General features: G+C 29.3%; 1 protein-coding gene across 1 annotated transcript in view; it reads right to left on the bottom strand.

The window, feature by feature from the left end:
• Nucleotides 1-1,926: 1,926 nt before the first annotated feature.
• LOC142321608 (zinc finger TRAF-type-containing protein 1 homolog) overlaps nucleotides 1,927-27,492 on the bottom strand; it is a 45,192-nt gene continuing 19,626 nt past the window's right edge. The window contains exons 2-6 of the mRNA XM_075359834.1: nucleotides 16,762-17,000; nucleotides 10,646-10,857; nucleotides 7,559-7,719; nucleotides 5,578-5,780; nucleotides 1,927-2,880 (exon numbers count right to left, since the gene is read on the bottom strand). Of these exons, the coding sequence (XP_075215949.1) occupies nucleotides 2,853-2,880; nucleotides 5,578-5,780; nucleotides 7,559-7,719; nucleotides 10,646-10,857; nucleotides 16,762-17,000 (843 nt within the window). The 3' untranslated portion in view covers nucleotides 1,927-2,852. The remainder of the gene's footprint in view (nucleotides 2,881-5,577; nucleotides 5,781-7,558; nucleotides 7,720-10,645; nucleotides 10,858-16,761; nucleotides 17,001-27,492) is intronic.

The following is a 27,492-nucleotide window of genomic DNA, read 5'->3' as shown; positions in this document are numbered from 1 at the left end:
ATGGGTTTGCAGTTCTGCTGCACTAAATTTTGTTGCTTTTTATGTGAATGGGATGAAACATATCATTACATTAAGAAGGAATGACCAAAGCGTGAAGCACTTATGCCTGGATAGAAAAATGTCATACATCCTCCCCTAGTTAACTTGGAAATGATTCTTCTACCTCAACTTCTCATATAAAAATAGGGTTTTTCAAAAAAATTATTATAAGATAAAAATGTTGCTGGATTTCATTATTTCAAAGAAAATTTCCCTCATGATAGTAACGTTAAAATCAAGAAAGGTATTTTGTGATCTACAAATAAGAACTTTAATCAAAATTCTACATAGAAAGACAGATTTTGAACCATGAAACCAAGTAGAAAAGTAAGTGTGGCGGTTATTTAGAAGTGTTGTAGTACAAAACATTTAGTAAATTATAAATCCCCAACTTCAGTGAATTGTGGGTGAATTATTGGTTATAAAAACATCACATAATTACTTAAGTGATTTTTGGGTTGCCCCTAAAAATTCATTTCTTGGATTCACACCTGGATTTCTTTCCGGACAATCTTGATTTCATCAGTGATGAGCATGAAGAAAAAGCTTACTTAAGCAATTCTGTCATGAAAAACATATACCAGTGACAATGGAGTCCAAGAATCTTAGCAGATTATTTTTGGGCACTAAAGAGCGATGTTACAGATGGTAAACATAAAAGGAAAACAAATACCACATTTTAGCTAAGTAGAATAATGGCCTCCATGTATGTAAATTCTTACAGTTCTTTTAAAGTTTAACCTGTGTATTGCAAAAAATATGGTTGGTGATGAAAAATATCTATCTTCATACAGTAAGGATCTACCTTCATTCTTAACTGAGATGACAGACCACCATGGTTGAGTAGCGTCTCTGCCTTTCATCTGGTGGTTGCGGGTTTGAATCCGCACTGGATTCACTGCCTGTAAAGTACGCTAACCAAAAATTGGCGTGGATGAATGCAGACATTTTTGAAAATCGGTTTAATTACAGTTTTCTCCCGCATGTGAAAAATTATCTACAAATAAAGAAATTACAGGAAAAGCAGTTCTGTTGTGCAATGTGCCCTGCCATCTATCTGAAGATGTTCTAATTTCAGGGAACATTGACATTCTTTTTTTCTATCAAATGTGACACCCATTTGTCAACCTGTGGATCAGGGTGTAATAGTAGCAATAGAACCCACATTTATTAAAGTTTATGATGATGATGAGATTGTGAAAGTTGTGACAGAAGAGGTTAATGAAATCTACAGTGACGAAGATGAACAGATTGATAAAATGAAAAATTAGCCACAACAAAGGGACTGTATTTCTCACAAAAGTGCTCCAGTATTTAGAAAATAATGTTCCTTTGCTTGAGTTAACAGTAGTATGAACAAACAGTAGTTCATTGACAACAGTAGTGATCGTGCTGCTATATACTGTGTTACTCAGCAAGACAAAAGTGACAGACTTTTCCATTAAAGAATTAAACTAAGTTTATGTGAGTCTATGCTATCGTGATTAGTGACTATTGATTTTATTATAAACACAGTAAAATAAAATAATGATATTGTAATAATAATTTTTATTTGTGGCTTATTCTGCTACCAATTTGATATTAATATGGTTTGTTGCCCGAATTCAACAACAAAACTTAAGGTTCCGTAGATTCTGATATCCAAGCTGGCAACATCCCTAATTACCTTAACCAATTAGGTTAAGAGAGGCTAGGGCATCTTAAATTCAAATTCAGTAGGCTGAATTTGAATTTACCTTGAAAAGTTCTATTACTATTACACAGTTTTTTATACTTGTGTAAAAAAAGTTTAATTTTATAACTCAGTTTAATAATTTTTAATACACAACTATATTAATACCAGTAAAAAAAAATTAAAACAGCATGAAAAAAATGAGAACACAACACTAACAAATAATACTAATATATTTTGAATTTTTAAATATACAATATATATATACATATATATTTATATAATGATTAGGTACTATACAATAATGTATTTTAATTTTAAATACTAACATATATAATTTATATCTTTCATAACACACTATAAATTACTGAAAAAAAAACAAAACTATAAATAAATATATTTACTGTAATTCACTTGCACTTAAGTCCTTAGATAATTTTACTTATACAGATCAAGTTCTTAATAAAAATCATAGTAAAAAACACACAAAAAAATTACTAAAAAATAAACATTAAACATTTATAACTAAATTTGGTTTAATCTCATTTTAAATATTTTTTTTTTTACTAAACCTTTATAAATAAATTTTATATTCTAAGCAATTAATTATTATATTTTTTAAATTACCTAAATAAACTACAATAACTTCACGAAAACAAAAACATACTAAATGTCCGACTGCCGGAACAAAGTTTAATAACGGTATACAATAGAATTTTATCATATAAAAAAAAAAATAAAAAGAAAAAATAAGAACTGGGAAGAGCTCAGAATATAATCCAAAAAGTGCCTCAAATAAAAAATATTTCTGAGACTTTTACTCTATCACCTACATGCATACAAAAAAGGAAGTTACTCGCATAAGATTCCCCCACAAGAGAAAACATTTACACAATCATATGTGCAAATTAATGAAATGTTTGCATTTAACAAAGGAATTTGTCATTCAAATGTTGTGTCAACATGTAATTTGAATATATCACAAACACATCTGTATTAAAGTGAAAATGTTCTGAGTGTATGTAAAGTGTGTTGTTAAAAGAGTGATTAATGCTATATGAGGAAAAGTATATGACTACTTTAAATTAAATACAATCATAAATCAGCGACCTTTTATTAAATATCAGAAGTTGCTCATTTTTTATTTAGTAACAAGAAACATGATGAGCCTGAAACAAAGAAACACGTATGATTTATAAAGAAATTCAATCCATAAAAATTTAAAACAATATATTACTTAAAATATATTATTCTTAAAATGTAATAACTAGGATAACAAAAATAACAATTTATGTAAAAGAAAATAACGTTTCAGTTATTAAATTAGATAAAATAAATGCAACAATTATTTACAAAAGCAGTAATAGCATTAATAAAGCAAGTAAATACATTCACAAAAATCAATACACTAAAAAAAAGACCATACTATTAAATAAAGAATTACAAAACAAAAATATCCAAATCAAATGATATGAAGATATTTTTTTACTTTTTAATTTAGTTTACTAAATAACAATACTACACAAATTAAACATCATACAAGATTATAAGCATTCAAATCTCACAACCCTAAATTAAATAATAGTTAAAATATTAAAAAACTTAGCAACCGATAATATTTAACTAATTTTAGAAAAATCCCTTCATGATCACAATAATAATCATGATGCTTTTGATTATCATCATCATCATCGTGAAGTTAAATTAAGAAAATAAATAAAAACATTACAAGAATGAAGAAAACACAAACATAGTGAAAATGAAGCTAGTGGAAATCTACATTTTCATATATATTATTGTATGAGCATCTGTTATATTCTTAATCATTTGAAATACTTTCCATTTAGTTGTTTTAATAGTACTGGTTACCCTTCCTACTCAGGGTGAATCAATAAAACAAAAAAAATTTGAGCCAAAACTAGCTTTTGTTTTTCTAAAAAATTAAATTGCGATTGATGATTCATGACTGATTAAATTGAGTGATAGATGAAAAATGTAACAAACTTTCAGGACAAGTTTCACTGGTGAAAATAAAGAAGACAGTTCATATAAACATGGTTCGGGAAGGCTTCATTAATGAGTATCAGCTTGTTAAAGGTCTCTGCACCTTCATTAAAATTAAAGGCAGACTGTAATTCTTAAGAACAAATTAGGGGGTAAATTTAGTGGTTTTGTGTGAAATCTGACTTGAAAAATTGGAAAAAAAAATGGGTCGCATAACTGTATTTTTGGTTATTTCCAAGAAATCTAAGTAAGACAAAAGATAGGAAAAAAATAGATAAAAGATGTAAAAAAAAACCAGTACTATTTTATATTTGGCATAAAATAATTTTGTTAAATAGTTAATAAACACACAAAAGTTTTCAACAAAATGTGTAGAAAATTTCATTCTGAATAAAATGATATGAAGAAGTGCACAGAAACTAACTAATGTATGGCAAGTGTAGCTGTCCTGTAGCAACCAGCAGCCACGTTCAACGTTCATCCTCCTGCAGTAAGACTATGAACTATTGGATAATCTCTTGATAGACAGCAGCATCCACAGTTTTAAAAAAAAAACAAGTGTCCTATTATTTGTCACCTTGAAACCACTAGCCTATTTTTTCAGGTGCAGGAGAGATTCAAAGAAAATTTTTTTTTCAGTACTCCAGGTCCTGTAGTTTAACTATTAACATACCCACCAAGATGAAACCACACTTCATCTGTGAAGAACACTTGTTCTAAAATGCCAATGTTGCCTCTAATGAAGTTCTTGAACCATTGACAGTAGTGAACCCTTTCAGCATAATCAGCATTAGTTAGCTCATGGAAAACCTGCATTCTATACAGATATAATTTCAGCATTCTCCTCACTGCAGTGTAGGCTGAACGTAGTGAAATGTTCTTTTCCCAGCTTAGTCTCTGCAAAGATTTATGATGAAATCTTCTAACTGCTGCTTTAATATCATGTATTGACCTGCATCAGGCACATTTCTGGTCTAACACCAAACTCTGAATCTATTTCACAAAATTTTGTAATTAACTTCTGAATAACATTTTTCACTTATGCTTCCAGATTGATTTCATTTGTAAATAAGTTTCCAACATGAACGCATTTTCATCAACAGTTAACTGCATTTTAAGAAATAAAACACAATTATGCAACCTTGTTCAAAAGCCAATGCTCATCACAGACTAGCAATACTCAAATATGCAGTCAACAAACATTCCTCCTCCCCAACCCAGCTGCAGTTGTACCAAAATCTTCCACATCTCACACCAATATATGCATGTTAACAAAAATATGGATTTATTATATACAGTACTGAGTGATGGGCCTTTTAAGTTGAACACCTAGTATTTTACAGCAAATTATAAAATTCATAAAAACCAATTACAGAATACAGCATATTATTAATGACATTATTAACAACATATTAATACATGACATATTATTAAAATAGTATTAATAATAAATTCATTATCTAATAAAATAAATATAATGAACAAATCATACTGATTTTTACTTATTAATCCACTAATTCAAATAAATTTCATCATTTTAAAAAACTGATGATGGTGCTAGTGTCAAAAATTGTTATTTATAATATACTGTTTAAATTTAAAATACATTTTTACTAAAGATGTCACAAAAAGTTAAAATTTAATTTTTTTATTACTTTTTTTAACAGCTACTTTAAATCTCTTACAATTAAATTGTATAAGCACATTCATACACAGAAAATTTCTTTCTTTAATAAATGTTCATTTTTACTGATACCAAACTTTAATATTTACTGATTAATTCAATCTATAGCCATCAAAGAATTTCAATTGGCTGCTACCAACAATACTGGTTAAGTATTTTTGACTTAAAATATACGCACCTGAAATGAACTGCTTTGGCAGCTAATAATCTGTTACATTCAGCTGTATCTATAAGAGGTAATGTAATATAAGGACTTTCATTATCTTGGTCTGTGAAATCAAATTTATAAATTTTAGCATTCACTTTCATATCACCAAATGGACCACGAAGAATCAGATAATGAACATTCAATGGTACTGTTGTCTTGGTTTTTAAGATCAGCTGCCCAATGTAAAAAAAAATAAACAAAACTAAATTAGAAATCATTAAAAATGGTTATAAAAACTGACACTTTAGAAACATGACTTATAATATGGGACATTTCAAATTTAAATTCAATAATGATTTGAAGTTAACTTCAATAATAAAAATTATTTTTGTTATTTATTTTGATAAATATAAATATATAATTTAAAGCTACACTAAATTTCTATAAACTAAATGAAAACAATGACAGAGAAGAAAAAAGAAATGGTTTAAATTTAAAGTTACACAATAGACAGATACCATAAATTAATTGCTGAACAACAAAAAATTATTTTTTTTTTAAAATAATGAATACAAGAAATGCTGTTAAATTATGGTATCAATCCATATTATATTTGTTACCTATGATAAAATGTTGATATTTGTTGAAAAAATCCTGTAAAAGAAAACAAATCATAACACAATTGCAATAATTATCTACATTCTGTCATCAGATTTACGTAAATTTCTGACTTAATATTAACAAAATATTACAAATGCTGTAGTAAACAGACTTATAAATCAATTTCTACTTGGTTATTTGAATAACTCATCAGCCTTTGCTCTCCAATTTTACCCCGTCCTCCTTTCTATATGTCTGTTAAAAGTAGTATATCGGTTACAGTAAAGAACTATATTCTTATCTTCACAGAAAATTTTATAAATTTTGGCAACATTTTATAATACTACCAAAATCAGATTTTCAAACTATTGAAAAAATTTAAGAGACATTACTCTTTGTGGCTTTAATTTAGTTTTAATGGTCATCCAATGACAAAAAAATAATAAATTAAATTTTTAGTATTATCATTAATCCACAATTACTGTTTGTGTAAATTTATTAAAATATAATTTTAATAATAGCATTGATTTAAAATATCTAAATCTAATTTAATGTTGTTTTTAATAATCTAATTTAAAAAAATCCCACCAATACTAAATTTTTTGATACTAAATTTTTTGTGGGTTTCTTGAAAAAAACTACATCTAGGCACCCGTTTGTCTCTCAATATATAGAAAAAATATATAACTGTATGAAAGTCTAAAAACAAATTAAAATGAGAAAAAATTCCAATATCAACTTGTGATATATTACATTTAAATGATACTGTACCTTTTAAATGATGATATAATATAAATTGTAACATTTTATAATAACTCATATTTAACATTTTACAATAAACCAAAATTATATTATAATATAATCTAAAATTTAATATTTATATGTAAAAATAAAATTTCATACCTGATTTAAAATATACAAACCTAATATTAGAAACACGGCTAATGATGAATCTCTTCTCAGTGCATTAATATGGTTGCACTATAAACATACATGCTACAACCGATTACCACCTCGCCTCCTGAATCGTTTTATAATTACCAAGCTGGAACATGTGATATTTTTTAAAAACAAATCCAAAACAGAAGTCGATTGATAGTAATCCTGACCTCTTGAATCTTGAAGGCTTCTTATGAACCTAGCTGTTGGAATTGCAGTCATCTGTTGTTTGACACCCACATGTACCTTGAGTGATTGATCTTCTATCCTGTTGATCTCAACAGTCACGCAACAGGAACACGCTGCTCCAACCACTATGATCCACTGACCGTAAAACCTAGCTGTGTGCAAGGGGGCAGCTACAAAGGACAACGGAAGGACAATACACGACTTGTGCTATTAGTACAAAACTTACCCTTTGTGAGTCACAAATTTGCGAATAATTCACTCACAATCCCACTTTCTACTTTACCTGATATTTCATTTCTCTCTCTGAACTAAATGTCGGGTCCTTCTGACTGTTGTTAATACGGGCCTTAACAACCCACTGGTTGTTGAATGCTGGAAACCTGGATGTCTCGTAAAACAACTTGTGAACAAACTCATCCGTCCTGTACGGTTTTAATTGTAAATCTGAAAAAATTAATTTAATTAAAAGCCTAACAAAAAAAAAACTAATTCATAAATCATGAATTAAACAAGAAGAATGCAAAATTATTTCTTTAAAGGTTAATATTTGAGAGATTAATATTAATATTAATTAATATTTTAACAATTTAAAATAAGAAATGTTATTACATCAGTAGAAATGGGAAAGAGTTGGCTTGTAAAGATTAGTGTTAAATAAGAAAGCTATGAAAGAGTATACAACAGAAGAAATTTATTTAAAATACCATCAATAAGCTGAATATTATGTAAAAATTTCATGAATTTAAAAAAAATAAAAAGGTTCAAAAAGGACTTCAGAAATTTAAAAACATTTAAAAATTTATTGAGATAAATAAATATTTCATAGATAATATATCAAGTTTGTCACTCAACATTCACTTTGTTTTGTTTGATACGGCTTTTATTTGTAATATGATCAACATCCCACCTAAAGTCAATTTCATTCCAGATAGTTGCCAGTAAGTCTGAAATTATCTCTGCAGCTGCAGTGTTAATTGAAGTCTTGGCTCAACATAATCAGCCGGCAAAAGTGGTACATAAACCTGATCTTTAATGAAACCCTACTAGAAAAAATCTTGCGGGGTCAAATCTGGGAAGCGAGGTGACTGTGCCTTCATAACCAATCTAGGACATTCATAACTGATCTAGGAAACGAGTATCAAGAAAATCTTGAACTTATAGGCAGTAGTGAGGTGATGCTCCGTCTTGCTGATAGCAATGGCGTCCATCTTAGTCATTATTGTCTAACTAAGCAATTAGAACATTTTGAAGCATGTCTAGATAAATACTACCACATCCAGTCGCCTCCTGGAAGAACAGATCATACAATCTTTGTTTGGTTAAGGCACAAAAAACATTAACCTTAGGGCTATTATGAATGTGCTGCAAAGTTTCATGAGGGTTTTTGCTGCCCCATATTCAGCAGTTATGGATGTTTACCTTGCCACTGTTGTGAAACGTTTTCTCATCACTTAAAAATTACATTGTCTAAAAATGTATCGTCTGCAATTCTATCCATCATTTCCATAGAAAACAGCAGTCGAACAATTATGCTGTCATCTGTAATGTACTGAACCATAGTTGGTTTGTATAGCTTCAAGTGCAATTGTTTATTTAAACTGCTAAATGCCGTTAACCCAATAACAGGGATTTGAAAGGCTATTCTTTTGCCGCCTGTAAAATATGAACCGATTGTTCTATTCATAAGCTGTTATTATCGTTGGAAAGAACAGATTTCAATTTTTAAAGTTATGTAATTTGAATCTGTACATTGTAAAGGGAAATTTTGCTATAGAAATTTGAAGTTGCATCACTGCAGCCAGCAGAGGAAGCTGGTCGTGTGAATATGCTATGAAAAACATCTCCCACTGCAACCTCGTACGTTAGCTTTGTATTTAGTTTGAATCGTTCGTTTTCGTAGAGCGTAGCGACATCGGGATCATTCGGTTAGTGTTATTTCTAACAGAGTTGGTAGAGTTACAAGTGGAGGGGGATTTTTTGACAACGTTTACGCAAACTCTTGTGTGGGCTTAGCCTTTTGTCCAAGAAGCTTGTACCGTTACTCAATGTATAGAACAAAGATAGGAGAATCAGAATAAATTGTCACTTTATATCACTCCAGCAGGGTGGGGCTAAATTCCATCATTTTCGCATTGTTGCCAAGCGACCCCACGCGTCCCGGTCTCGCCATTCACGTTAGTTTTCATTTTATCTTACTCAAATTTGGCCCGATTTGAACCAAATTTATTTTTTTTGAATCTGCGAAATGTGCTTTATAAAACTGTGTATAAAAAAAATTTTCCGATAAAAGGATTTTTACTCTGGAAAGGGTTAAACGAAGAAAGTCACGTATTGTTTCTAAATTTTTTATGCTTGTTGGATTTTCAGCTGTAACATAGGTAAAAAAAATCGCACAGACATACGGTTCAGTTTTTCGAATCTATGAATCTTTTTCTATAACATGTATTTTTTTCTATTTTTTCCGATTATAAATGAATGAGTAGTGACAAATTACAATTTTTTGCGCACGTAATTAGTAACTTGCGAGAGAAGACTCGCGACCCATGCAGATTTAGAAAGGCTAATAAGCAACAAACAGTTGTTTGTGGATTGCCAGTCTCATGTGACTCGAGTTGAGTAGATTTCTTCAGATTACGTGGAAAAACTCTGAGTTGTTCCATGGCAGCTTCAGGGATGCATGGCCATCATGGTGATTTTGTATTTTTAACAGGCTCCCTACTGTACTCTCTATGAAAATTACGTTGAACTGCAAGTCGTGTAACCAAAACACAGCAAGCATGCTCCACACCAGTAAATGTGTCAATTTTCCACAACACTGAATTGAGTACTAATAACTGAACTCACTGGAGAGTCAGAACTTGATATGTTTCGCTATGAAATGAGATTTCAACCAAATCTTATCTTATCTGCAAATTATCTGAATAAATCAAATGCTTTTAAAGTTGTGAACCCCTCTTTTTGAATCACCTGGTATGCTGTGAAGGCCTTACAAATTGAATATATAAAAGTAAGTGCTTTCAACACATTGATATTCTCTTAACAATAAAATAAAAATACATTCTTCAAATTTAAAATGGTTAAATCAATGAAAAAAATAGTAATTCATATTGCACTTCACTAATCCAGAGAGATGTAAAAACAAATTCTTCTTTCAACTCTTCAAATGTCATTTCCTTAATATATAAAGAATAATAAATTACGATGTATATCTTAAAAACATATCTTTTTAGGATATCTAACAGGCAACAGAAAAACTATTAGAGCAGTTAATAAACAGTGCTTTATTAATCTTTACAGCTTTTCTTATTTACCAATTTAAAAGAAATTAAATGTTTGTTTTTATGAAGAATAAAACAGTCCAATAGATTACCATTAAATATGATTTTCTCATAAGAAAGAAGTTCAAATACAGAGTCATATAATTTCTTTTCTTCTTCTGTCTTCTCATCAATAACCTGCAAAGCCTCCATGACTTCTGCACCTGTACGATGAGGATGTGTGCATGCCTTCTCATGTTCCGCAACCTCATGGAATGGACCTCGCCATGGACAACCTATGCGGCTATAACGGCAACTGGTGATCCTGTAGAGTAAAAGAAATTAATTGTTTTTTTTTAATACAGAGATGGATGACTTTTTAAACTTTATTAATTCATAAAATAATCATTTTATTTAAATTTCATAACATAAAAATAATACCCAATTTATCTTTTATTTTGAAAAAGCTACAGCCTATATTAATACTAAGTAAAAAACTAAGATTTCAAACACTACTTCCATCAAATACCAAAAAAACAGAAATGTAATGTGCTTACTGCTGCTAGATGGATTCAACACAAAATCAATTAAAGTTGTTATAAAGGTGTTTCTTATACCAGTGAGACAATAGAACTAGTGTAATAAAATTTCCCAAAATATTTGGAAATGAACACTATAAACTTCCTGTCTAATATGACAGGACTTATCATAGATATGTAGTTATGAATTTAAAACAAACCAACTACTTTACAAATGGAAGTTACCATCCTTCCTTCAACTAAATAAATATAAGTATACAGGAATATCAATGCTCAATTTTCAAAAATTGTTCATAATTTAGCATTAATGGGAGGTGGTTATGTGGTGGCTGGAGGAAATAGCAGATAGAATGATGTGGTAAACAGCTCTGTACACTTTTAAGTTGCCTGTAAATTAAAACATAGTTTGACTTTAAAATTATATAAATAAGTATAAACTGATGAAAAAACAACAGAAAATTAATTTTCCTTCTCAACAAATTGTCATAAAAGGTTTTTAAGAAAAATACTTGGTGTTTGGTCACATCAATGCTCTTTTCAACACATTTCAAACACTAAAAATGTTACAATCCTAAATGCTCGTTGAAGAATTAAGTTATATCTAAAGAAAAAAGTAGTAGTAATGAAAACATGAAACCTAATAACATAAAAGTTCTTCTTTAAAACTTTTTAAATTCTGAACTTAATTACACACAACGCATTTTATAAAATATGTTTTGATATTTTACAACTGTTAATTAAAAAATAAAAAAAGTACATGCATTTTATTTTTTTTCATACACACTGCATTATATACCACGCTAACATGTATAATTTCAGAGTAGATGGTCTTGCATAATTTTAAACATTCAGTCTCTAACTTGAGAAATATAGTTTCAGAGATTTCAAATAAATGTTATGCTACTTTCAAGGCGTATAGCAAGTAATTCAAATATAACTGCTTATGTTATGAAGACATTATAATAAACAAGAAATGATTTGCTTAATTTTGTGAAACAAAAATTTATAATTATACCATAACTGGTGTACCAAAATGTAAACACATTCATTGAATGCAATTATGTTCATTGAAATAGCTAACAATAACTGGTAATGGCCTCCAGTTCAGTGTTTCTGCACAGAATTCTATTTTCATTATACATATTTATATTTGGATAATAAAAAATGTAGTGAGTGATTATCTTTTCGTTAAGCTGTAATTAACACAATAATGTGCATCAATGTACTCTTAATGTGAATGTCTAACACATTTATTGTCTAATTAAATTTTAATATACACATCTCCTGTGCTGGGATTTTTTTGGGGTATTCTATTTCACATCATCCTATAAAATACATGTGAATTAATTTTTTACAAAGAAAAATTTACTTTTAACAAAGAAAGTACATCTCTGTACCTAGTACATTTAACAGAAGAACAATGCATAATGTTATTTGTTAAAATATAATTTTTTGTAAATTTATACCATAATATATGAACATATATTATACAATTACACCTATACAGAACTATTTAATTTTTCAAACAGTACGTGTTTGAATTGTGATAATTATATATAAAACCTACTATTTTTCAGTTAACCTTGTTTTTATATGAATATATAATTACTTTTTTTTGGGTTGAAGAACTATATTCATTTCTATTCTGTAAGATAAATAATAAAAATTAAGCAAATAAGTTATTGAAATAGATGTGGATAAGGTATTCCCTAACATCAATGTGTCTAATAGAGAATAGGGTATTTATTAATCAAATGAACAGGAAAGATCAACAACCCAAGTAAACAAATACATGAGTTCCTGAAAGAAAAAGATAATCCTGCTTTAAAAAAAAAAATCTGTATAATCCTTTACTTGGGCTATATATATATATATATATATATATATATATATATATATATATATATATATATATATATGTAGTAATTACTGAGTTGTAATCTACAGAAGATGTTAAAAAAAAAATTTGCTACAATACAAGTAAACATTTACAAATTATTCAACAAAAAAGAATATTGGCAATTTTTCCTTCCAAATGTTCAATGAGAGCACCTTTTATCGCACAGCACATATCTAACTGTTAAGAGAATTTATCCCATACTTTAACCAGTATGTCTGGAGTAATGGAAATGGCAGCTGCTTCAATTCAGTCCCACAAATGGGGTAGATCAGCAAATACAGTATATAGCTGTTCAAATTCTATGATGAGGTTCAAATGAAGTAAATTGTTAAGAACAAATAATGATGATAATGAACAAATAAATAATGACAGTACAGAAAAATTATACATGACACTTTTTCAAAAATTTGTGCTCTCTTGTAAACTAGGCTATTTGGTATTGTAATAAATTTTATTTCATTATTTGGAAGACTAAAAGAAGTTAATCCATTAAAAAAATAATATTATGAAGATATTTCCTATTTTATTTTCAATAATTTTACCCTGAATTAATCAATGAAAAAGAAAATGTTGATTTTAATGAAATACTAAGGTGTAAAATTAATAAAGAAGAGAAAATATAATAAACTAACATTTATTTATTTTGTTATAAAATTAAACAATGAAAATAAAACTAACAAAAACTGTTTGTTAAATTATATAAAAATTCAACTGAGTAAATGAACAAATACAAGCGTTAAAACTTAAAAATATTTTTAAAAATTCAGTAAATGTGTTGTAAAAAAATTCATTTTAATAAAACACAAAAGATTAATAAATATATGCTTACTGCATATGCAGATAGTACTACAAAGTGGTTGTAGATCAGCTTGCAGGTACTTAATTCACTTACATACCTTCTAAAAACTAATGCTAGATTTTTATTCTGCCTTTTAAATAAAAAGGATGATAAAATCTGAATTACATGCCTATATGGAAACATAAATTACAACTTTTCATTAGACTATGTTCCTTACCATTAGCAGTCTTGAAACTTTGTTGAAACACCCAAAAAATTAAGCAAGAATAACTAACTGTTCTAAAGTGGAATTTAAATTTAAATACTGCTTGGGTTGTTGGCAGTTTAGCTTAGTTTACCAAAATCTCCAAGATTATTATTTAAATCTCCAAGATTTAAGGATGTAATTAATTCTATTTGTCAAATTTGGTACTCTTTCTCTAATTACAGTTGTAAAATGTTAAGTGATTTTTATTAAGTGTAATAATTATGTACAAGCTCAATACAAAGAATGAGTTATGCTAAATGGTTATTGAAATAAAATAATTCAATGTCTGCAAAAAGAAAATAAAATCTATAAGGCAATTTAAATGTTTAACAATCAACAACTTAATAACAACTTTAACAACTTAATATGTTAAACAATCATCAGACTAAACTACTTGAAAGTTACTTTCTTATTGTAAAATAATTAATAAAAATATAATATGAGAAATAATAGAAAAACCATCACTTTAAATAACATTTTAAAAGAAAATTGAAAAATACTATAAATTTAGTGTGAATAGTGTAAAAACAAATCTTTTATACTGAGATTATATAATTTTTTTAGTTCCCATTTTTTTTTATTTTATAAATATGGTTAGAAAATTTTATTTAGTGCTTCAAAAGTGTTGGTTTTTTTTTTTAATAGTTAATGGTACTTTTATCAAAACCAGCAATAAGGAAATGCTATTTGATGCCAACAATATAGGCATGTGAGGGACATTCAATAATTAACAAGACAAATTGATGTAGAGAAAAAACAGTTCATTCAATGATAATGAAACTTTTTGAGTGTCAAGTTGACACAAACCCTGGGAACACATTTAATCAATGTTTCATCCTAATTATACATAACCTCTTTTGTTGATTTCAAAATGTCAGCTCCACTTGAAACGTGTATGGTGGAAGAGCAACGTTCAGTGAAAAGATTTTTGCAATCTTGCAATCTGAAGTGTGAAGTCGATGGAAATTTACTCAACAATGTTGAAACAGTATGGTAAAATGTGTTTAAATTGCAGTAATTTGTATAAGTGGGTGGAACAGTTTAATTCGGGTATAACAAGTGTGACTGATCTCCATTGCTCTGTAAGACCAGTTGAAGTTTTGACTACTGCGCTGCAATATCATATAAATGGCCCTTATTCGCGAGTCAAAATTTTCCAAATTGCTAGCTTGTGTAGTATTAGTACTGGAATCGTGCATTCAATCATTCATGATGTGCTGAATTATCGCAAAATGTATTCGAGACAGGTTCCAATACAGTTGACTCAAGCCCATAAAGACACTCGGATTTGCATTTGTTCTGAGCTCAAAGAACAATCTGAAGTACTTTCTAACTTTGAGGAAATGTAAATACATCACTTTGAGCCTGAATCCAAACTGCAAAGTCAAACATGTGTCAGCTGGTAAAGTGATGTTGAAGGTCGTCTTCTGGGACTCAAGAGGCCCAATTTTTAGTGACTGTTTAGAAGAACAGCGAGTACTATTCTAACATGTTCCAATAGAAAGTGAGACCTGTGATAAGGTGAAAACATCAGGGTGCTCTCTAAAAGGTGTGATTCCTTGCTTGCTGACAACAAGCACCCTCACATTGCTCAGAGAACATTAGAAATGCTCAACAAGATGGTGTTGTCAAATCCGGGGATAGGTCTGGGCTGTAAGAGTTCAAATTTCATTTGTTTGGTCTACTCAAAGACTTTTTACACGGCAAGCATTTTGACAACGAAGTGACACACGAATGGTTCAACAAACAGCAAGATAAAAAAGGCTTCTATGCTGCGGTAATCAGAAAGCTCACAGAATGATGGGAGAAGAGTTTATGTTGAAAAGTAGTCTGTTTCAATGTCACTGAATAAATAATTTTTTCTCTATGTCAAATTGTCTCGTTAATTATTGAATGTCCCTTGTTTCTGATTAAATGCCTCAAGCAGAAAGAATAAGGCAAGTTTCATTATCACAATGAAATAAATTCAAGATGGTATCTGCATTAATCATATGGTATTGCAGCAATCTACATGGTATTGCAGCTGTTACCTGGAGGTTTTTCTGTGAAAGTAGTTAATTTTGCTACCAACGTGGCATCCTCCTCCAGGAAATGTTACGCATTTTTACAAAACTCATGGTTGTATTGCAACTTTTTTTGCAAAATGCAAGGTGTTGCAACATCATAAAAATGCTGCCATACAGGAGTTTCATGTCACTGAATGATTGTGGGGTTGCTGAAATGGCACAGGGGGATTGCCAGGCACCATGTTAAATCCTACTTTGCTGAATTCATACAGTGTTGCAAGATAGGAAACAAGAACCCATTCCAGAAAATACAAGATTCATTCACTGGATATCTAGTCACTGGAAGTCACAATGTAGAATCGGTAAGTAAATTTTCTTTTATTTTTATGTTGAAATAATGCAGTAGCAGTTAGATTAACAATGAATAAAGAAATTTGTTTGAAAAAACCACTGATTTGAAGCGGGAAAATGGTAACTGAATGGAAGGGGGCGAATTCTATAAAAGTACCAGTTAGGTTTTTTTTAATGTATACTTGATATCTATTGGTTATCATTTAATAATCAAACATTTCAATTAATTTTTTTTTGTTGTAAATATGTTTCTATTTACTATTTTATACATTACATAATTAAATTTATAAAAAAAAAACCAACATGCCTTAAAAATTCTTATTATAAACAGTAATCAGTAAATCTTGTTAATAAACAATATAATAATAAATGATTAACCACGCAGACCTTTCTTCACACAAACTCTCTTCATGTCGTTCCAATGTATTACGGGGGAATTCTTTATTACAGAACTGACATTCTGATGGAAGCTCACTTACAGCCTTTTCAACAGCAAGATTACGGGATGCAGAACTTTTACTTATCTCAATACGGCAATTTGGACATGTGGCCATCTCATCTCGCAGTCTGGCATCAGCCAAGACGTGTGTGAAACACCCAGCACACATAAGGTGGCCATTGGTACACTGGAAAAAAAAATTCTAAGTACTAAAGCCTATATAACAAAAGTAATAACACAAAAGATGCATAAAACCGACCAACTGATCTGAATTATCAAATCATACATGTAATAGTAATTGACTGACAACAGTACCACAAAAATACATTCCAGTGATGATGAACAGGCCATAAAGACTGTTTTTTGTTATCTTTTTCTATGAAAAGATCACGTAATTTTTTTGTAGTATTTAGTGCAGAAATTGCAGTTTAATTTAAGCACAGAGGCTGTGTTTACCAAAACTAACTCACTCAATTACAACACACCATATCACTATGCACCTCAGTCAGCTAGCTACAATGAAATAAAATGATTTAATACATTTAGTAGTGCACACACACACACTTACAGTTGTTATAAAATGCACAACACAAAATCAAAAACACACTTGCAGATAGAAAATACATAAATATTGTAACGGGATTTTGATGCCCACTGAGCCCCAAAAATTGTTTATTTTATTTTGTTAATTTCTTCTCTTATTTTAACCGAATGTCTTTCATGGGTTAATTAATCTTATTTTTCTATTTATTAATATTAGCATAAAAATGAAACTTAATGTGATAACTTTATTATTAAATTCACTAGACAAATGAATAAACATCCTACTATTAAGTTGTTTTTTTACTTTTAAATTAGATAACTGAAATGCATGATTATTCTAGTTTAGGGTGATAACGGCTAAACAATTTTATATTAAATACTTTGAAATAAAAATTTTAATAATTATTTTATTTAAAAAAGTTAGAATCAAATCAATTGGTACAATGAAGGTGTTACCTTAACTAAAACAACAGAGAAGATATTATTGTAAGTAGTGTCACCCTTCATGGTTCAGAATTATCTTTTTTTAAATGAAAAATCCATCTTAAAAATTTATTGAACCTTTATTATTTTAAAAATTACTTCAGCGTATAATGATGAATATAAATAAATTTATGCAACAAATTAAGCTATTTTATATTTTCTAATTAAAAACCTAAGTACTAGGTACTTGGCAGCACCAGCAGCAGGTAGTACTTGCTTCTTATAACTAGAAATATTATAAAAATCTATTCACACTTTATGACTAAACTAAACATAAAGTCCCATTTTTAATTTTATTTTTACTATCACTTTTTCTATTAAGTCAATCATCATGGTACTTAACGTTTTTAAGCTAGGGGATAGTTCCTTACATATTTCTTCATGGAACACCTTCATTAATTTAATTTGTGCATGCTTAGCAACAGGCATGTTTCCTTTTAATCTTTCACATTTTTTATTTTGTAACCTTAATTTAACTTGGTTTATTAGTTATATTTTAATACTCAAATTTAATATTCCACTTAAACATATGTCAAGTAAATGCATTATAAAACTCAATTGAAAAAGTACTTCTGTACTTTTTCAATTGAGAAGGTACTTTTGAAAAAGGACCTTCTGTACTTTCTAATTTTTATTTATTATTACAATAAAAAACTAAAAAAAAATCTGTTGACTGGCAACTATCAGTACAACTCCAGTCTGACAACTTTGACTGATACAGATAAATTATGTATTTTTATTGTTATTAAAAAGTTCATTTCACAAATAATTTCATCGCTAATATTATCCACACCCTAGGAGCAGGACTATCTGCTCAACTACAGAGGCTAGCCATCTTAATCTATTATTAATATTTTTTTTAAATTTAAAACTTAAGGATTTTTATAATATTTCTTTCTTTCAATATTAACGATCATGATCCAACTTCCTTTTCTTTTAAAAATTTAACTTCTTTTACTTATAATTATTTTTCTTTTATTCAATAAAAACTATCTGCAACATAAATATTTGTTAATTATATCATTTCCACAACAATTTATTTTTTAATTAAAAATTCTACCTCAAATCCTGTCATATTTATCACTGTAATGGTATATGAAAGTTATAGCAATTATAAAAATATTCTTACGGTTTCAAAATAAATAAATAAATAAATAAATATATATATATATATATATGAGATCTGTAAATAAAGTAATAAGATTAGTTTTTTTGGCAGCCAAAGTCGCCAACTTTGTAAAGTTACTAGTAAACATATGGCTTACATGAATGGCTGATTTATATTAGGTATTAATATTTTTAGTCTACTGTTGCCACATGAGATGTGTAAACAAACGTTTTGTGAAACAAGTTTTTGTTGCGCATTAGAAAAATGAGTGATACTAATTATGAGCAATGTTGTGCAATCAAGTTTTGTGCTAAACTCAGTGAGTATGCAACTGAAACTTTTTCAAAATTGAAAAGGACACATGGAGATGACGATCTGTCATGAGCCTAAGTTTTTAGGTGGTTTAAAGCATTTTCAGATGGCTGGGAATCAGTTGCGGACGATCCACGCTCTGGAAGACCATTAACATCAAAAAGTGACGACAATGTTGAGTGAATCAGAAGGCTTGAAACAGTACGACTGGTGGATAACTATCAAAATGATTGCAAAACAATTTAATTTGAACCATACCACAGTCCATCAAATATTAACAAACAAATTAGACATGAAAAATGTTTGTCCCAAAAAACCTCATGGTTGAACAGAAAAACAACAGAGTGGAAGTGTGCCTCAATCTTTTAGGGCAAATTGAAACTGATCCTGATCTTCTAAAAAAAATGCTATTACTGGTGATGAATCTTGGATATTTGAGTACGACCCAGAAACAAAACACCAATGTTCATAAGCAATGTTCATAAGGAGTTTTTGCCTACAGGACAGACTGTAAATCAATACGTTTACAGAGAAATTCTTGACAGCGGAAAGAGTTGCCCGTGTGAGACCAGCCACCAAGGACAACTGGATGCAACTTGTCACACTGCACTCTCAATTAATGAGTTTTTGTGAAGAAAAACATTTCTGTAGTTCCTCAACCATCCTATTCACCTGACTTGAGTCTCTGCAACTTTTTCCTGTTCCTGACTTAAAACACTTTAAAGGACACCATTCTGGAACAGCAGAAAACAAAAAAATGTTACCAACCATGTGAAGGATATTTCCAGTTTCTGAATTCCAACACTGCTGTGAAGACTGGGAAACCCATTTGAAGCACCATCATGTATAATTGGATAGTAAATAAAAAGTTTTTCCGAACCAGTCTCATTACTTTATTTACAGACCTCATGTGTGTGTATATATATATAATATCAGTAAATACTTTATTTCCATTGAGGCCCACCACAATCGCTCCACACTAATATCAATAACAAATTCTTATCCAATACCTTCTTTTCAGTTAAATTCACTAAAAAATGGATCAATTTACCATAATATGACAATACAGTTACAATCTTGCATAGAGAAACTGATAAAACTATCATGGAATCACCTAAATTACATCAAACATTTTCTTACTGATGACAATATTATAAACAACTATGATAAATCAAGTTACATAAAAGTAATAATGATCTACTGTGACTTCTTCTAGTCTACACATTAATATTATTTTTTTTATGCTTTGATGCATTCATTAATGTGGTTCATTCTTAACATCAGTCTGCATGAGTTATTTACTAACCCACTATATATTTTAGGTTCAAATAAATATGTCTGTTAACATTACATATCTGTGTATTTGTAATACCTTATGAATTGAACACAACAATTACATGAAAAATATATTTATTCAACATGCATCCTTATTTTAATAATTATTCTTCCCTCTGAATATTAAAATTAATATAGTTTAAAAAAAAAATTAAGTTACAAAAGAAAATATATACTAAATGTGTTTTTACTTAGTTTAAAAGTTTTAATCAGTGAATATACATGAAGAAATAAAATCAATAATATGTTAATTAACTACAATTTTGATTTACATCCTCATATTTTGTACCTAAGAATATTTTTTCTGATTTAACTCAAATTTGTTGGTAACTTTAAAAATTTTCAAAGAATAATTAAGAGTAATACGCGTTATGTGCGTATTAGAACATGGTCCAAGTCTTATTTAAATATAAGGAAAAGTGTGTTGAGATTAAATTAGGACAAAATTTTCTAAGTTTCTAAAGTAAAACTAGATGGTCAATCTTAGGCACCCATTTTATTTCTCATTTACATGTATGAACAACAGAGTTCTGATGGTGGTGCTGTTATTTAGACATCATGCAACTGTTTGCATATAATTTTATATTTACTTGCGGCACATATCCCAAATAGATTAACACTTACCCCAGAAATCACAACTGATCATTTTATACAGTAGGCAACAATGTAGATAGGCATCTGTCAATATGCAATTAATAATTTATATCATGCACGAGTAAAGCGGTAATTTGTGTAAAACAAAATAACGGTTTGGGAATTCTATATAATGAAGAAATTCACTATCATTTTACAGGAAGGGTGAATTTTCAACTAACATAAATATGGGCTTAGCTAAGCACTCTCCAAAATTAGGAGAATTTCTAAACAAAATTAAAAATATTAAATTCCAAATCTAATCTAATCTTGATGACTTATGTTCTCCACTTTTATTTTTTAAAACTACATGACAATGTTCAATAACAATTATAAATATTTATATTAACAATGAAATCTAGGTAGAAGTAAGTTATACTACACAAATTTGATAAAACCTTGAAAATAAATCTAAGAAAATTTAATATACAAATCAAGAATAAATATATAATTTTAAAATACCTTGAAAATTTTCTTGATCTGTCAGTCCATCTACAGATTAAGTGAATTTTATAGAAAGTAGCATACCTTAATCATTTTCTATGAAGTAATTACATTACCTCACTATTGTTAATTTATATTCTAATTTTTATTAAGTCTTAAGTTCTTTAGAATATATAAAATCAATATATTTTTACAGTACTCATTGTTTATATTTTTATATAATGTATCAATGTAAAAGCCTAATGGTTTTATATTAACACCCATCAAATTTTCATTATGATCACCATGTTCTACATATATATGCATTCTACTATGTTTATAATATAAACATAATTTCTGATCGTCACAATCTTCATTTTCATTCAGGTGAGTGAAACAACTTTTAAATAATAATTATTAATGTATTTAAAAGTAACCACTGGAAATAAAATTAAATAATAGGTGTTTGTTTAAGTTAAAATTGAACTCTTTAATATCTTTGTTATTGTTAAAATACTAATAACAAAAAAATGAATTTATTTAGTCTCAGTTTTGTCATTATTCGTTGTATCAATAACTACCAGAACAACATTGCCATCATTAACATCAAATACAGTGAAAATTAAAAGGGAATGCTATTAATAAAAGTCTAAACCTACACATGAATGTGCTACTGTTTGTTAATTTTTTTGCTCATTATTTAAAAAATATTAATAATAATGAATTTGGTTTTAGTTTCAAATGAACGATTGTTATAACAACATCGCAATCAATAAGATTAGAATAGTTTTTATATATTACTTGTTGTATACGAGTATATGATATGAGTGATCTGTGTAATTAACAGTTTATGCATAACTGCTAAAGAATATAATTCTGTAAAATGGTGTTTTTACAGATGGAACTATCACAAAAATAAGCAATATATGTTTTTATGACAGCTTTAATCATTAAAGGTAGAATAAGTGACAGGGTATTTATTATCTTTATTAGAGTCCATGCAGTTAGCTTATTATATCATATGCAAAATGATTTATGATCAAAAACAAAGAATAATGGTGTGGTGAATGCTCAATGTTTGCAAGGCTGAACATCAGTCCCATTCGCTATTTTACTGCGCTTTGGTTCATTTTGAACATATCAGATTTGCCAAAGGCACTGGAGATGATTGACTTCAACTGTTCGCATGCAGCAGTTTATTGAGCTTTTTTGAAGTCGATCTTATAACAATCGATTAATAAGTGCAATAACAGGGGGAGCATTTCTGCATGAGGATATCTGTAAATCTGAGATGCAAGAGCTCAATGTACTGCATTGGTGTGCAGTGTTTGTCACACCACATGAGTTCATATATTGCATTGTATTTAGGATGTGAAACATTGCTCAAACTTGAGGAGATTGTATATTAGACATATGAGTTGATAAGTGAAGGTTGTGTTTTAAAAACCAACAACAGGTTTGCTATTACCATGATTGTTGCATCAACTAAGCGATAAACACTTATCAAAAAATAAAATTATTACAGAAATAGGTTTTATTATTCCCACTGCTATTTCTATTAAAGAAATTAATATTTATCAAAAACCATAATAAAATCCTGTTTGTTGCCAATGTCACAGCAACAATGTTTGTTAGAAAACTTATTAGCCAGTGAGGATGAAATCTTATTTATCCTTAGTAAATAATATCATATAGTAGTAATAATCTAATGAGAAACATTTTATTTTTCATTATTATATTATTATTATTATTACATCATACTCAACTGAATTACAATAATTTTATTTATTACCAAAAGTTATTTTACCAATGTAATTAATCTGAAAAAACTTAACTTTCTGACAAAGTATTTAAAAAACAATTATAAATTTTTGCATACAAAAATTTTTTACAAGTTATTACAAATGACAGATTTAAATTACAAAACTGTGATTAACTGGTGGCAAAGCAGTGAATAGAGCGACAATGAGTAGCACTTCAGAACAAAAAACCACTTTACATGTAAACAAAAAAGAGTGAAACTATTGACATGATAAAATAAACTCTTTATGCTAATTTTAACATAATTCATCATTATAAATAAAAAAAATGTTTATTTATTAGTATTATTACAAATTAATTATTAATAAATATCATAATAACTCGGGTATTCCATTTTAATTCAACAAACGATCAGTGCACCACTATTTTTTATTTTGATATTTGGTATGTAACAACTTATATTGGACAAAAAGGTTTTTATATTTAAAAAAATCTTTTTCTTGAGAAATAGACTATTTTCTAACTCGCCAACAGATAAAAACAGCCATTTTCATTAGTTTTTCCATGAGCTGTATGTATTATTCTTAATTTACATCATACAGAGATCAAATATGTAAAGAGTAAATATGGAACTTCATCTTACTGCACTCAAAATTCATTTTGTAACATAACCAATCTTGTAATGTTTACCGAAGTGACGTTTAGAAATTGGTTTTTAAAATTTTGGGCCAAAATAAAATAAATTTTGGGCTTACATAACAGGCCTGTTTTTTACCTTTTAATTCTTACATACTATTAGTACTTATAAAAAAAATTAGACTGTTATCAAGTGTCCTTCATTAAAAAAAATTGGTCACCAAATCATAAAATTTTGAAAATATCTCATTTTTGAGGCCCAAACACCACATGTGGGATAGGTGACAAAAATCTGAAATGTTTACAGCAGTAAGCACTTTTAATATACTTTAAAACAATATAAAATTTATTTTGTTACTCAAGGATTGACGACGAGTAATGAAGCCATCAAAACCAGTGAAAACACTGTTTCTTCTAACCATAAACAACATATCCAAAAATACTGATGTTAAGTATTTTTTTCAGATTACAAAACTTACAACTGAACTCATTAGAATGAATAAATTGATAATAAATAGTCAATTTTTTTTTTTTGTCTTCGGTCATTTGACTGGTTTGATGCAGCTCTCCAAGATTCCCCCCTATCTAGTGCAAGTCGTTTCATTTCAGTATACCCTCTACATCCTACATCCTTAACAATTTGTTTTACATACTCCAAACGTGGCCTGCCTACACAATTTTTTCCTTCTACCTGTCCTTCCAATATTAAAGCGACTATTCCAGGATGCCTTAGTATGTGGCCTATAAGTCTGTCTCTTCTTTTAACTATATTTTTCCAAATGCTTCTTTCTTCATCTATTTGCTGCAATAAATACCTCTTCATTTGTCACTTTATCCACCCATCTGATTTTTAACATTCTCTCCTATAGCACCACATTTCAAAAGCTTCTAATCTTTTCTTCTCAGATACTCCGATCGTCCAAGTTTCACTTCCATATACAGCGACACTCCAAACATATACTTTCAAAAATCTTTTCCTGACATTTAAATTAATTTTTGATGTAAACAAATTATATTTCTTACTGTAGGCTCGTTTCGCTTGTGCTATTCGGCATTTTATATCGCTCCTGCTTTGTCCATCTTTAGTAATTCTACTTCCCAAATAACAAAATTCTTCTACCTCCATAATCTTTTCTCCTCCTATTTTCACATTCAGTGGTCCATCTTTGTTATTTCTACTACATTTCATTACTTTTGTTTTGTTCTTGTTTATTTTCATGCGATAGTTCTTGTGTAGGACTTCATCTATGCCGTTCATTGTTTCTTCTAAATCCTTTTTACTCTCAGTTAGAATTATTATTTTTTTTTTTTTGTCTTCAGTCATTTGACTGTTTTGATGCAGCTCTCCAAGATTCCCTATCTAGTGCTAGTCGTTTCATTTCAGTATACCCTCTACATCCTACATCCCCAACAATTTGTTTTACATACTCCAAACGTGGCCTGCCTACACAATTTTTCCCTTCTACCTGTCCTTCCAATATTAAAGTGACTATTCCAGGATGCCTTAGTATGTGGCCTATAAGTCTGTCTCTTCTTTTAACTATATTTTTCCAAATGCTTTTTTCTTCATCTATTTGCCGCAATACCTCTTCATTTGTCACTTTATCCACCCATCTGATTTTTAACATTCTCCTATAGCACCACATTTCAAAAGCTTCTAATCTTTTCTTCTCAGATACTCCGATTGTCCAAGTTTCACTTCCATATAAAGCGACACTCCAAACATACACTTTCAAAAATCTTTTCCTGAGATTTAAATTAATTTTTGATGTAAACAAATTATATTTCTTACTGAAGGCTCGTTTAGCTTGTGCTATTCGGCATTTTATATCGCTCCTGCTTCGTCCATCTTTAGTAATTTTACTTCCCAAATAACAAAATTCTTCTACCTCCATAATCTTTTCTCCTCCTATTTTCACATTCAGTGGTCCATCTTTGTTATTTCTACTACATTTCATTACTTTTGTTTTGTTCTTGTTTATTTTCATGCGATAGTTCTTGCGTAGGACTTCATCTATGCCGTTCATTGTTTCTTCTAAATCCTTTTTACTCTCGGCTAGAATTACTATATCATCAGCAAATCGTAGCATCTTTATCTTTTCACCTTGTACTGTTACTCCGAATCTAAATTGTTCTTTAACATCATTAACTGCTAGTTCCATGTAAAGATTAAAAAGTAACGGAGATAGGGAACATCCTTGTCGGACTCCCTTTCTTATTACAGCTTCTTTCTTATGTTCTTCAATTATTACTGTTGCTGTTTGGTTCCTGTACATGTTAGCAATTGTTCTTCTATCTCTGTATTTGAACCCTAATTTTTTTTAAAATGCTGAACATTTTATTCCAGTCTACGTTATCGAATGCCTTTTCTAGGTCTATAAACGCCAAGTATGTTGGTTTGTTTTTCTTTAATCTTCCTTCTACTATTAATCTGAGGCCTAAAATTGCTTCCCTTGTCTCTATACTTTTCCTGAAACCAAATTGGTCTTCTCCTAACACTTCTTCCACTCTCCTCTCAATTCTTCTGTATAGAATTCTAGTTAAGATTTTTGATGCATGACTAGTTAAACTAATTGTTCTGTATTCTTCACATTTATCTGCCCCTGCTTTCTTTGGTATCATGACTATAACACTTTTTCTGAAGTCTGACGGAAATTCCTCTTTTTCATAAATATTACACACCAGTTTGTATAATCTATCAATCGCTTCCTCACCTGCACTGCGCAGTCATTCTACAGGTATTCCGTCTATTCCAGGAGCCTTTCTGCCATTTAAATCTTTTAATGCTCTCTTAAATTCAGATCTCAGTATTGTTTCTCCCGTTTCATCCTCAACTTCCTCTTCTTCTTCCATAACACCAATTCATTTCCTCCGTATAACTCTTCAATATATTCCACCCATCTATCGACCTTACCTTTCGTATTATATATTGGTGTACCATCTTTGTTTAACACATTATTAGATTTTAATTTATGTACCCCAAAATTTTCCTTAACTTTCCTGTATGCTCTGTCTATTTTACCAATGTTCATTTCTCTTTCCACTTCTGAACACTTTTCTTTAATCCACTCTTCTTTCGCCAGTTTGCACTTACTGTTTATAGCATTTCTTAATTGCCGATAGTTCCTTTTACTTTCTTCATCACTAGCATTCTTATATTTTCTACGTTCATCCATCAGCTGCAATATATCGTCTCAAACCCAAGGTTTTCTACCAGTTCTCTTTATTCCGCCTAAGTTTGCTTGTGCTGATTTTAGAATTTCCTTTTTAACATTCTCCCATTCTTCTTCTACATTTTCTACCTTATCTTTTTTACTCAGACCTCTTGCGATGTCCTCCTCAAAAATCTTCTTTACCTCCTCTTCCTCAAGCTTCTCTAAATTCCACCGATTCATCTGACACCTTTTCTTCAGGTTTTTAAACCCCAATCTACATTTCATTATCA

This window comes from Lycorma delicatula, chromosome 3, assembly GCF_047948215.1.
Source record: "Lycorma delicatula isolate Av1 chromosome 3, ASM4794821v1, whole genome shotgun sequence".
NCBI classification, from domain to species: domain Eukaryota; kingdom Metazoa; phylum Arthropoda; class Insecta; order Hemiptera; family Fulgoridae; genus Lycorma; species Lycorma delicatula.
This window is presented reverse-complemented; position numbering and strand designations above follow the sequence as displayed.